Source organism: Grammomys surdaster, unplaced genomic scaffold (assembly GCF_004785775.1).
Source record: "Grammomys surdaster isolate TR1022 unplaced genomic scaffold, NIH_TR_1.0 125548, whole genome shotgun sequence".
Lineage (NCBI taxonomy): Eukaryota > Metazoa > Chordata > Mammalia > Rodentia > Muridae > Grammomys > Grammomys surdaster.
Genome location: NW_021620397.1, coordinates 1,364,044 through 1,377,456, shown reverse-complemented (window position 1 = coordinate 1,377,456; position 13,413 = coordinate 1,364,044). Strand labels below are relative to the sequence as shown.

Sequence of the window (13,413 nt, the reverse complement as noted above, 5' to 3'; positions counted from 1 at the left end):
GGGTCAGGATAGACAGGGCAGCTGAATGGTAATGAGACCCTGAAAGTCTGTGGCTCCCAACAGTTCAGTGCGCATGCTCGGGGGCCCGCAGGGATTGCCTTTTTATACAGACACTGAGAAGGGAAGGTCACAGGAAGTACGTATCTGTGTGCTTCCTATGGATCATGTCCCCGTGAGGATCTGAAACAATGTGGCTGTGTGGCTGTGGCAGTGTGGCTTTGGGGGTCCACGGAACTCCTTCGAGATCTTGGGACCTCAGATCCAACTGCGACACATGTAGCCTGAGAGCTGAGAGACAACAGGTCTGGCTGACTACAGTGAGAGAGAGTCAGCTTCTCTTTCTGCCCCTTTCCCCTGGTGCTGAGGCTGTCAACCGAGAAGGAGACCGAGCCCAGGGGAAGGGCTAAGCCAGATCAGTAGAAGGACATGGTCTCACACTCTTGCGGACCATGACGACGGCCAGCAGGTAGCCTAGATCACTATTGGTTTCTAGTGGCAGATCAAATACCTGATTGGTATCTGCCTTCCTCCTTCATAAAGGAGAAAGCTCCTTTTGGTCAGAGATAGCCGACATATGGCAGTAAGGCTGCTGTCTCCATGACCAGGCTTTCCCTTAGCATAGCCAGAAGGAGGGGACCCTTAACTTTTTGTCTAGCCTTGTGACATTCAGTCCAGACTTAGCAGGGTTATGTTGGGATTTTTATTGTTTGTTTCGATGGTGACAGTGATGTATACATGTCATGGGTGGGGGTGTGCATGTGTGAGTGCAAGTACCCAGAGAGTCGAGAAGAGGACATCAGAGTCTGTGGGGCCGGAGGTGCAGCTAGCTGGAGCTACCTTCTGTGAGTGCTGGCAAAGCCATACAGGCTCTTAACCACTGAGCCATCTCTCCAGCCAAAGTTTATGTTTTTTAAAATGCCGTGAGTTAATAGCTCAGTGGGTGCTTGCCATTCAAGCCTGAGAACCCGAGATCATTCTCATGGAAAAAGCCTGATACAGTGGCACATGTCTCTAACCCCAGTACCCTCATGGCATGATGGGAAAATCACCCAGAGGTTCGCAGGCCAACACACAAACAACAGTCACACAACACAGCAAAAACAAGAGAGAACCTGGCCCAACAAGACAGAAGGAGAGGGGCTGGATTGATGGCTCAGTGGTTAAGAGCACTGACTGCTCTTCCAGAGGTCCTAAGTTCAATTCCCAGCAACCACATGGTAGCTCACAACCATCTGTAATGGAATCTAATACCCTCTTCTGGTTCTGGTGTGTCTGAAGACAGCGACAGTGTACTCATATACATTAAATAAATAAATAAATAAATAAATAAATAAATAAATAATAAAAAAGATAGAAGGAGAGAACCAACCCCCTAAAGTTGTCCTCTGACCTGCACATACACACTGTGGCATCTATGCACCTGCACACACACACACACACACACACACACACACGTAGTAAAATAATTCTTTTAAAAAAAGTAAGGGAGCTGGTGAGATGGCTCAGGGGTTAAGAGCACTGACTGCTCTTCCAGAGGTCTTGAGTTCAAATCCCAGCAACCACATGATGGCTTACAACCATCTATAATGAGATCTGATGCACTCTTATGGGTTGTCTGAAGACAGCTACAGTGGACTCACATATAATAAATAAATAAAAACCTTTGGAAAAAAAAAAGTAAAAATACATGGGTGGTTTTATACCAAGGGAATAAATTACTTCAAGTGATTAAAATAACTCAATCACTTAGAATTAAGCTATTTTCAATCTATTTGTGATATGACATTATTAAGACTTTCACTGATGTAGCAAAACATGTCAGCTTAGGTGTGCAGTTGGTCACATCTGTAATCAAAGTAGCGGTAAAGGGTAATCCGGGGTATTTGGGGGTGACAGTATTGTTGGTTCTTCGGCCAAGGGAAGGTACTGCTGAAATCACCGTTGCCCTGTAGCCCTGAAGGAGGTTCTAAAGCTGGGAGGTTTGTAAACATGAAGACTTACCGACTCTGAATTCTATTCATACATGCCTGCAAATTAAGAATTGAGAAACCTGGTCTGGGCTCAGCTTGTCCCGGGTTCTTACCTACTTAAAATTCTTTGCGGTGCCTGCACCTGGTTTATTTTATATTTTCCTTTCCCTCTTTTACCTGCCATGTTCCAGAATACTGTATAAACACACCACTCTTTCTTTTCTGTGGCCTCAGCTCTTGTTATAGAAGCCAACAAACATGGATACCCAAATGCCATGAAGTCTACATGGCCAGAAGCCCAAAGGCAGAACAGTACAGCCCTTGTGGCTTCCCCAGCAAGGCTGCCAAGGCCCAGGCTCTTCTGACTTCTCCATACACCACCCTGGGCCTATGTATTTCAGCCATGCTTGTCTGCAAGGGGCTAGCCCTGCTTTCTGGCATTGGTCCTGGGACCCAAGCAGGAAGTGAGAGGAACATGGGGAGAGGAGAAAGATAGCCTCTGCCTCAGGACAGACTGGGAGCTGGTGTGTACGGATCCTATGACTCTCCCAGTCACCAGTAAGCAGAAAGGGGAGGAGATACTTTCTAACTCCCTTATTACTAGCCACTAGGTACTGGCTGCGCCGAGGCTGCCAGGCCCTGTCACCTCTAAGTCCCTAGCATGTGTGTTATTTCTTTAAAGCCAGGTTTCCCCCACTTTCTCCAGCCATACTGATCTGTTTCCGCATCCTAGGAGAGTCGGCAGTGGCACGGAGGTCCTCTAGGTTGGCCCTTCATTTGGCAGAGAGCTAAAGGCATGAGTGACTGACTCTCCGAGGTCACGTGGTGATAGTACTGCCAGCAGCAGCCTCTGCACATGCGCTTTGGCTTTGCACACCGTACACCGTGCCTTGTGTATAGTCCCCTTAGCTCCTCCCCCACGAGGTTACTATCTCCTGCGACTCGTGTCAGGAAATCTCAACAATAAGATACACATCTTTGACTGCCAGGTCAAAACCTGCAAAAGCCGTGGCTGAACCGGTACCATCCCCCACCCAGCGAACAACGTGTGTGGAAGTGGGGTTAGCACACAAGTGTCTACTCCTTAAGGTGTTTGTCTTTCTGTTACCCTCAGTTCTGAGTTTGGTTTCCAGTTATCCTTCTGCTATCCAGTGCTTTGAGTGCACGTGCTCCTGTCTGAATTTGATCGACTTCTTTTTAGGGCACAGATCCCTAGCTGGAATCCTCACTTTCAGACAGTTCTCTCTGAGTCCTTACAATACAGCTTGAGTGTCACCACCTCCGTGAATGGCCTTCTGGGACTCGTGGACTAAATCATACTGTAGGGGCCAGTGGCCTTACCACTACCCCACGAAGTCAAGCAGTCAAATCGCTCTCCCTCCTCTCCTGCCTCTCAGCCCCGTGGAGTCACATGACTGTGGTCTGGTTTCCTCTCACTTCTTGCCACAGTCTCTGCACCTGCTGTCGCTATTGTCTAGTGTTGTGGTGACCTCCCCTTCTTACAGACTGAACTTCTCCGAAGCTATCAGCCTAGGCCTCACAGTACCAAGAACCTCTTCCTGTACCGCTGACCTCCCGTGGATTTTGCCCTGGATTATTAAAAAAAACACCCTAAAAAACAACCCACGCCTATACCTTTTTTTTTTTTAACCAATCTTATATCATACCATCTACAACCGTGCTGTTACATACATAGTACACCTCTGTGTTTTAGGGGTGTCGTAAGACAGGATCTCAACTCACCTACTCATTTACCTCCGCCTTCCGAGTGCTAGGATCACAGGTGTCTGCCACAATGCCTGGCTTGCATGTATAAAGTAGTTGTGTGGTTTCTGAAAGTGTTCACCTTGAAGACTTCTAGGAAGCCACTGGAGAGGGGCAGGGAAGATGGATTCGTTTGTTGTGCAAGCATGAAGACATGAGTTCAGATCCCCAGCACCTATGTAAAAGCTGAGTGTAGTACCATGTGCCCCAAACCCCATTGCTGGAGGGAGGTGGAGACAGGGCCATCTGCCCAGCCAGGTTAACTATAAAAGGAGCCCTAGGTTCCCGTGAGCTTCAGCTCAGTGAGAGACCCCCGTTTCCAAAAATACAAAAGACGACTGGCTCAGCAGCTAAGAATGTAGACTGCTCTAGCTCGGAACCCAAGTTCTGTTCCCAGCTTCCAGTTCAGACAGCTAGCACCTAGCAACTGCTTGTAAGTCCTGCTTCAGGAAGATCTATGCCTCTGACCTCTGAGAACCTACACTCATACGCACACAACAGACACATATCCAAAATTTAGAACCAATAATTTTGAAAAAATTAGAAGACACTCAATAGAAAACACTCAGTGTCAGCCTATACACACACACACACACACACATTCAGACCCATATACATAGACACATGCACACACATGTGCACTCACAGACATGTATGCACACATGCATGCGCACCTAGGAGGGGGCCTGGCATGAGCTAAATCCATGATAGAGGAAGGCACATAGGCTGCAGATAGATGTCATCAGGTGGGAAACTGAGGCAGAGGGACATAGGGAAAGCAGACTTATCTGTTACATGTTGTATGGACGGCACTGGATTTTCAGGGCTAGGGGAGAAGCAAGTCTTAAGAACTCAAGATAGGGCTGGAGAGATGGCTCAGAGGTTAAGAGCACTGACTGCTCTTCCAGAGGTCCTGAATTCAATTCTCAGCAACCGAATGGAGGCTCACAACCATCTGCAATGGGATCCGATGCCCTCTTCTGGTGTGTCTGTAGACAGCTACAGTGTATTCATATGCATAAAATAAATAAATAAATAAATCTTGATTTGTAAAAACAAACAAAACAAAATACCTCAGGATGCAGAAGAATGTGTAGTTATCCGTGAGGGTAAGGGCACTGATTGAGGAAAACGGGTCTATTACTTCTTTAAGAAAGGGCCTTCTCCAAAGATTCTAGGGCCAAACCTAGCCTGGGATTGCATCAAGAAGGTGAGAAATAAGACGTTCAAGCCGGACTTCTCCAGGCATGACTGTTCGTATGAAATTTTATCACAAACCCTAGTCGCCTAATTAGAGTTACAGCCTTTCCTCAGAGCAGTGACCTAGTTACTGACTGATGAGTTGAGCCCCTGCCCTAGGTGGGAAGACTGAGACCACTGCATCCCCTGGGTGTCCATAGCAGCAGTGACTACCCTAAGGGCCTCCTCTGTGCGTTTTACCATATTTGATCCCATGATTTTTAGGCCAGAGACATATCGATCGAAAGAGCGTGGCCAGTCAGAGGCTATCCAGGTCCTCACTTCTTTTCTGTCGCGCTCTCTCCCCAGGAGTCCGAGGGCATCTCCTGCCACTACTGGTCCCTGTTTGACGGCCACGCAGGCTCGGGGGCTGCCGTGGTGGCATCGCGCCTGCTGCAGCATCATGTCACACAGCAACTTCAAGACATTGTGGAGATCCTGAAGAACTCCGCCATCCTTCCTCCGACCTGCCTGGGGGAGGAGCCAGAGAGCACCCCGGCCCACGGCAGGACCCTAACCCGCGCAGCCTCATTGCGTGGAGGTGTGGGTGCCCCCGGCTCCCCCAGCACACCACCCACGCGCTTCTTCACTGAGAAGAAGATTCCGCATGAGTGTTTGGTCATCGGGGCCCTGGAAAGCGCCTTCAAGGAAATGGTAGGTATTGCCAAAATTGATGTAGCTCACGACTGTAGCTCGCGACATAACTTCCTTGCTGGGAAGGTGTCCCTGAAGCCGCGGTCTCTCTGCCTGTATATCTCTCTTCTGCAACAAAGCTTATTAAAAGTCATAGCAAGATACAGTGTCTGGAATAATTGCCAACAGAAATTAAGACCGTGAAAGAGGGCGAGCACAGGGTACACACTACTTATTAAATGCTTGCCTTATTCCTTCTGTTTCATCAGACCCCTGTTGACACCAGGTGGTATGGTTTAAATTAATTGAAATGTGAGCGTGGACTGCCATCTGTTATGTATGTATGGAATCCAAGTATTTGGGACACCATGCTCAGTAAAACAGTCACAAGTACCCTTCCTTTAAAACTGGGCACAGACTGGCATGGCATGTGCAGTTAATCCCAGCCTTCTCAGGCAGAGGCAGGGGGATCTCTGAGTTTGAAGCCAGCCTGGTTTACATACCCAGGCAGAGGGACAGCTAGGGCCACTCTGCCAGATTATATGTTCAGGATCTAGGCCAACATGCATTCTTTGACCTGACCCTCCCAGACAGCAAAGCACAAAGGAATCCAGCCCAGCCCTGTGAAAACAAAACCTACGTGTTCTCTCTTCCCTCCCCTCCATTTTGCTCGGCACTATCTTTAGAGTTACACCACTAACCAAGCCCCGCCCCTTCCACCCTATTTCTTTGAAACAAGGTTTCTTTGCGTGGCCTTAGCTGGCCTGGAACTTATGGATGCCTTATACCATATGACCTCCCCCAGCTCTGACTTCACTTGGGAAGTGTTATGGTTCCAATGATATTCTCCTCTGAGCAGCAACCTGTGTGAGGGTAGAGACTAGTTAAGAGTGTTTAGAGCCAGGTTGGTGGTGGCTCTAAAGCCCCAGACAGGGTTTCTCTGTGTAGCCCTGGCTGTCCTGGAACTTACTCTGTAGACCTGGCTGGCCTCAAACTCAGAAATCCGCCTGTCTCTGCCTCCCAAGTGCTGGGATTAAAGGCGTGTGCCACCACCGCCCTGTGACCTTGGGATTTTAATTTCTGTCAGTGACTGCTTAGGGCTGCCGAACTTCTTTTGCCTGGGACTGCTGTATTCTCAAGTCCATCCACTAGAGGTCAGTGTCGCATTGATGAAGACCTCCCCAGGAACCGCAGCACTGTCAATGGAAGCTTATTCAGATAAATACCCAAGAAGGCGCCCAAGGCTTGTCTTTTCAAGTTTTTCAACACTAGGCAGTTCACTGCCTGAAATTTCTTGTGAAAATATTTGTGTGTGTGTGTGTGTATGTGTGTGTGTGTGTGTGAATAGATACCTAGGATATATCATTTTTATGTAATCCATCCAATCAATAAACATTTGCTAAGAAACAACTCTGTTGGACCTGAATGGGAGTAGAAGAAAGACTAAAATATAAACTATCAGGTATTCAGCAAGTGAAATACAAACGGAAAGGAAAGAAGGGAAAGTTAGGAGTTCTGAGTTAAAACTCAGGAGAGCAGGCAGGTTGAACAGTGCTCTGTTGGGAGGAGCTTCGAGGCTGCCTAGACAATTGGGGGCTCCTTGGAGTGGTAAATGCTTTATCTAATTAAAGGGACAATTTTTCTTCCTATCACCTTGGCATATGACTGTTGATTGACAGGCCTGGGTGGACTTGCTCCTAAGGGATTAGAGAGAAGTATCTATGTAACTGTGATGTTCTAAAATGATGTCAAAGCCAGTAACAAAATGATGATAGCACTCCATTGTGTATCCCAAGCCAGAACAAGGAGCACCTGTCTCTAGGGAATATGGGTAGTTTTTACAAAATTTAGACCAACAGAAAAACAAAACAAAAGGCATGATTTGAACAAGAGGTGGCAAGAGCAGCACAGACACCCTGTGCTTCTCTGAACCGGTTCCTTTCCGTGTGAGTCGTGTGGAGAGGCGGTGACCTCTGACCACTCGCTGTGCATGCTATTCAGAACAGGTTTAGCTCTCCATCCCCTTTCTTGTGTCTTGTCTTGGATCTGACTTCCTACTGGCAGGGCCAGTTCCTCCTTTTTCCACTACGGAAAACCAGCTGTGGTCTCCCGAAAGGAGAATCTCTGAAACTTGGCAACTTGATTGCATGGGGTGAGCTTCAGAACTGACAGCATAGAAACGGTTTCAGTTTTCTCAAAATAATAGCTGAAAGGTTACTGTCACCTCATATAAAATCTGTTTTCTTTCCTGGTTCTCTTGCTAGTAGGTGTTTTGGAGATTCCCTGTCTGGAAGCAGAGCTTGGAGGTTTTGGTTTTGTTTTTGAAATGCTAAATGCAACCAATTTCCTTATCTCCAATTTTGGAGGTTCAAGTCCACTTTCTTTTTTTTTTTTTTGGTTTTTTTTTTTTTTTTTTTTTTTTTTTTTTTTTTTGGTTTTTTTGAGACAGGGTTTCTCTGTATAGCCCTGGCTGTCCTGGAACTCACTCTGTAGACCAGGCTGGCCTTGAACTCAGAAATCCACCTGCCTCTGCCTCCCAAGTGCTGGGATTAAAGGCGTGCACCACCGCCCGGCCTCAAGTCCACTTTCTAACAGTGGTTAGAAGCAGCTAGGTTGTTTCCTGGCCCAGCGTGATTGGTGTGAATGAGATAACCATTCTGAGTCCTAGTTCCAACCCCCAGCACCACCACCCACCCACACCTCACACCACCCTCTACAAAGAATGTTTGGGTTGAATAGACTTTAGACTCATAGAAGTTAATTCCATCACTAGGATGGCTGTCAAAGATTTGTAACAAAGCCAGAAAAGCCTTTGAACTCACCACCTACAATATTTGAGCTCAGGGGAAAGCTAAAAGACTGTCAGAATCCTTGATAACTTCCTTTCAGTATTGTTAGGTAGGTAGCTGAGCAGATATTCTTAGACTTAGAAGCCATTGAGGAAGAACCCCTCCCTCATGGCCGACTTTGGACCTCACCTGTCATTTCCCTGGTAGCCCTAGAAAGGGAAGAATCAAAAATGGCCCCTGTAGTATTTGAACTTACCGTATGGAAGATAAAGTGCCAGTGTTTTGTTGAGGCCTGTTAAGCTACTTCCTCTTAGCCAAAAGAATGGAATCTACCTCTGGCCTTGAGTGGAGACTTGACATGCCTCATCTGCTCGAAAATTAGAACAGTGCACCCATTTTCTCCTTCCCCAAGAATTAATCTAGCTTGTGGTGCCACACACCTGCCTCACGGGAGACCATGGGTCACCTGAGGGCATGCTAAGGCTATGGAAGGGCTAAGTATCCACTTAGTTAAATGCTGTACTTAGCAGAAGCCCTTCTCTCAGTACAGGGCCTTGTGGCACCTGCACTCAGCAAGCTGCCTACCCTTCCCTTTCCTTCTTTCTTCCTCAAGCCTAACTATATCTCCCCTGATACTCTGAGCTTTCCTTGCTTTTCTCTGAAGTCCCCCTCCTCTTCTGCCAACCTCCAAGGCTGAACATGCCACCCTTCATAGACCCTACTTCAAAAAGCCACAGATTTCTCTCTCCTGCTTCCCCAACTTCTGAGATGACAGCTTGCTTGCCCTGTTGTTTTTCCCCTTGGAGTCTACAAACAAATTGTCCTGAGGCTTCCTTCTTCTGACTCTATTTCTAAATTCTTTGATTGAGGAGACTAAGAACCCAAAAGGGGACCCTGGTTTTCCCAGTAACACGATGCATACAAGTTCTTTGCAGCTGAGAAGAATGTCCTAAAAACTTTTTTTAGTAAGGGAGAAAATAGCTTTCTTGAGATTTATTTTTGTTTTATGTATATGGGTGTTTGGTCTACATATATGTCTGTGTACCACATGTGCGCAATATCCAAAAAAGAAAGGTGTCAGATCCCCTTGGAACTCGAGTTACAGTTGGTTGAAAAACACTGCATGGATCTTGGAAATCAAACCCCAGCCCTCTGGAAGAGCAGTCAAATATATATAATGATATTATAAAAGCATAAGAATGAATGCAAAGATAATTACTAATTTATAAAGTCTAGAATTTCAATTAGTCTATTCATGGTAAGTTTAAAACAGTAAGCTTTGCCGGGCGGTGGTGGCGCATGCCTTTAATCCCAGCACTTGGGAGGTAGAGGCAGGTGGATTTCTGAGTTCGAGGCCAGCCTGGTCTACAAAGTGAGTTCCAGGACAGCCAGGGCTACACAGAGAAACCCTGTCTCGAAAAACAAAAAAAAAAACAAAAACAAAAACAAAAAAAAGAGAGAGAGAGAGAAAGCAAAACAGTAAGCGTCTTTATTTAAGCTTAGTTTGGTTTAGCCTTTGTTTGCAACAGAAAGTTCTTCTAGGAAGTGATGGGTCTGTAATTACACAGTGGTCAGCAGGTGGCGATATTGGACAGTCCCGGTTTTTAATTTTTTTATTTTTTTTCCTCTTTGAAACTCATTGCCTAGCTGGCAGATGGCCTTGTTCTCAGAAAAAGCCAGGATGAGACCCGGATACTGAAACCGTGCAGAAGCTTATTATTTGTGACTGACACTCTTAGCAGTGTGCTCAGAACCATATTATAACCCAGCGGGGCAGGAGCGTGGTGGAGCTACCAGGTATATTAAAACTGCCTGGAGCTGGCTTTCTTCTGCTGATCCGCAGTGCTTTCTTTTCACAACCTGGAACTGGTGAGCAACAAAGGCTGGGCCTGGAGTTGCGTCATCTCTGAGACTTTCAAATCAAATTACAACCATTCTGGGTAATAGATATGCTTTTTCTTGCAATTCTTTCCTGTTGAGGGAGCCTCGCTTTACACACACACTCAGCCCCTATGCCTTGCCACAACAACAACAAATAGCAAATAAAACCACGCAGAGTAAGAACTGGCTCTTCTCTTTGATTCAGAGATGAGCCTTGCCAGGAATATATTGTCTAAAGAGTTGCAACAGAGTAACTGAGCTTTGCTTGGTAACACCTTGCCCACACTGGGCATCCGGCCTCTGGATTGAGCACCCAGAGAGTCAGTTCCGGCCCTTTTCCTATGTAGACCACACTTGGAAGGAATTAGTGGGTAGATGTTTTGCTAGCACATTATTCTAGCTGTATGTCTTGGAATCCACAGGCAGCTAAAATGGAGAGAAGTCCTGGATCTCTTGCTCAGCACACAGCAGTAGACAGCTTTTCTCCTGATCACAGTAGCTTGTGAAAAAGATACCTCAAACTCAAGGGCTTAAAAACATAGACATTGTGATTTTTGTTTTTAAAACCTAAAGTGCAAAAACGCTTAGTCCAATTTGAAAGATTGAGGATTTTGAAAGGGAAAGGCAGTTAATTCCATAGTAAACATATCTTTATTGACTGCAATTATCATGTTTAATCTCATAGTAAAAGAGCCGCCCAGATGGTCCTTCAATGTTCCTTTTAGTACGAAGATTTTCTGAATCTTCTCGAGAGGAGTAGGTGGTGTGGGTAGGGAAAAAAATAATGAATGTGCTATTTTGGCTTCTAGGAAGGAGGGAAGAGAAGCAATTATTTTTAGAATCTGTTCTAGTTGCACACACTTTTAGAAGAAATGGAAGAGTGTGTGTTAATGTCAGTGAATCCTTCAGGGGGATGAAGTCTGCAGAAATGTACCATCCAAATCCCAGCGATGGATACTGTGTGTGTGCACATGTGTATCCCCTCACAGGTGTGGGGGAGGGGCCGGTCAGCTCATGCATGTGGGAGCAGGATTTCTTGTATTTAAAAAGTCGTTAGACTCGAATCCGTTCTTTATAAGAAAGTATCATTGCTCGTTCAGAGTGAGGTACAGAAAGAATACACAGTTAAAATGTAGAAAAGGCAGGAGCAAATTAAATAGTGTGTGTGTGTGTGTGTGTGTGTGTGTGTCTGTGTGTGGAGAGAGAGAGAGAGAACACCATACTGTTAATTTATTAATTTATATTAAGATACAAGCTGAATAAACTAACCAGATTGTCTCCCAGCATTAAAAGTAAATATGAACTCCACTGCTGTAACAGAACATCTTATTGTTGAATCCTGTCTTGAGCCCACGCCCCCCAGGATTAAGTCGTTTTAAAATCAGACATTCTTACATGATAAATAATGCTCCAACTCATGATCCAGAATAAGCTTATTTGCTTCAATCCCTAGGGAATTCTTTGCCACGAACAGTCCTTTAACACGGACTCTTTGTATAGTTTTTTTTTCCTCTTTTGGATTGCACTAATAATTCACTTAAGCCTGTCAAACATCATTCAGATTCCAGTCCATACGCAGCATGCAAACATTTGGATGCTCAGAGAATTTTTTTAATAAATAGTGCCTTTCATTCAGACTTACATATTCAAACAAACATTGATTGCAACTATGAAGGAATAATTTCCAAAGCTTGAAAAGTATGAAAAGAGAATGGTGTCGGATGTGGACTTGGATTTCCCAGTTTCCGTACTTATTCTATATTAAATATATATTATATTTTAAATATATATATAATCAACCTTTTTTAGCTTTTGGTGCAAAAAATTAACATATCTTCCCACAGAGGGATTCTTTATATTCTAGAAGCTCAACAGAAAAATCCAGATGTCTTGATGTTTTCTCTCCCCTCTCTTCCTTGAGAGACTTCCCCAACGAGCCGCGTGCCCCTCCAACCCTTCACCATTCTACCATCCGTGGCACATGTTGTCATAACCCTTGGCACGTGATGTCATAACCCTTTGCTCTAGTCCGCTGGCAGTCGGCCGCGGCAAGGGTTCTTCTGACCCCATTGGTATCTCGATGTGCATCTGCTTGGTAAACATGGGATTTCTGAGTAGGACTCTCTCTCTCCTTTCATGGGTAAGGTGGTGGGATGTTGGTATGGGAATCCAGACCTTCTTTTTTAAGTCTATTTCTTTATTTGTCCATTTCATAGTCACTTACTAATGCAATGTTTAACTGGCCTGATGCACATGCCGGGGGTCTGAAGGGAACAAGAATGGCCACTGCTCTCTATTGTGGAGTTTCCAGGCTGTGGGAAGGATCCTGTGGCTGTGGCTAAGGCCCGCCCTGCCATGCCACCTAATTTAATCCTCTTACCGGTTCTCAAGGAAACAGTTTATAGAGCAGTTAAGTAAGTAAATGCTAAAAGGCAGTGTAGTCCACTGAACAGCGCTCATGCTTGGCTCCTCTGTAGCCCTTGAAGCTGCTGTCCTCTCCCAAAAAGGCTCCTCAGGTTTCTTAAACTCTCATGCCCTTCCCACCCTTCATGCCCCTCCTACCCTTCATGCCCCTCCCACCCTTCATGCCCCTCCTACCCTTCATGCCCCTCCTACCCTTCATGCCCCTCCTATCCTTCATGCCCCTCCTACCCTTCGTGGCCCCCACATGTAACTCCTCAGCTTCTCAGCTGGCTCCCGTCCCTACATTAGTCTCTCCCTCCTGTATGGCTTTTCCCCCTACCTCTTTATTTACCATTTTTAGACAGGGTCTTATTAATAGCCCCAGTCAGCCGGGGACTCAGCCCTTCTGTATCCTACTCTTGCATGCAAGGACAGCGGAATCCATCTTCTGCGTGGGTGGTTTTTTTTTTCTTTTTTTTTTTTTTGTTTTTTTTTTTTTTTTTTTGAGCAGTTGCTGATCCAGTCTGTGCCCTCGGCTTGGGAAGCTATTGCTTATTCTGTCCCCGTTCCTAACACCTGGAGCATAGCCACTGTGGTCCAATGCTGGATGGCTAAATGTTCTTCCTGCCTTCCATGAGGAGGCCCCTGAAACAGCTAACTCCAATTCCGAGACTCTGGGACTCACAAAAGTACCCAAGACCTCAGCACTGTCTGAACGCTCGGATACCATTTCT

At 45.9% G+C, this 13,413-nt stretch overlaps 1 protein-coding gene across 1 annotated transcript in view; it reads left to right on the top strand.

Moving 5' to 3' along the window:
- The window catches only part of Ppm1h (protein phosphatase, Mg2+/Mn2+ dependent 1H), a 268,305-nt gene that overhangs the window by 122,436 nt on the left and 132,456 nt on the right, over window positions 1-13,413 (top strand). Inside the window, exon 3 of the mRNA XM_028786548.1 lies at window positions 5,283-5,627. Coding sequence (XP_028642381.1) covers window positions 5,283-5,627 — 345 coding nt within the window. The remainder of the gene's footprint in view (window positions 1-5,282; window positions 5,628-13,413) is intronic.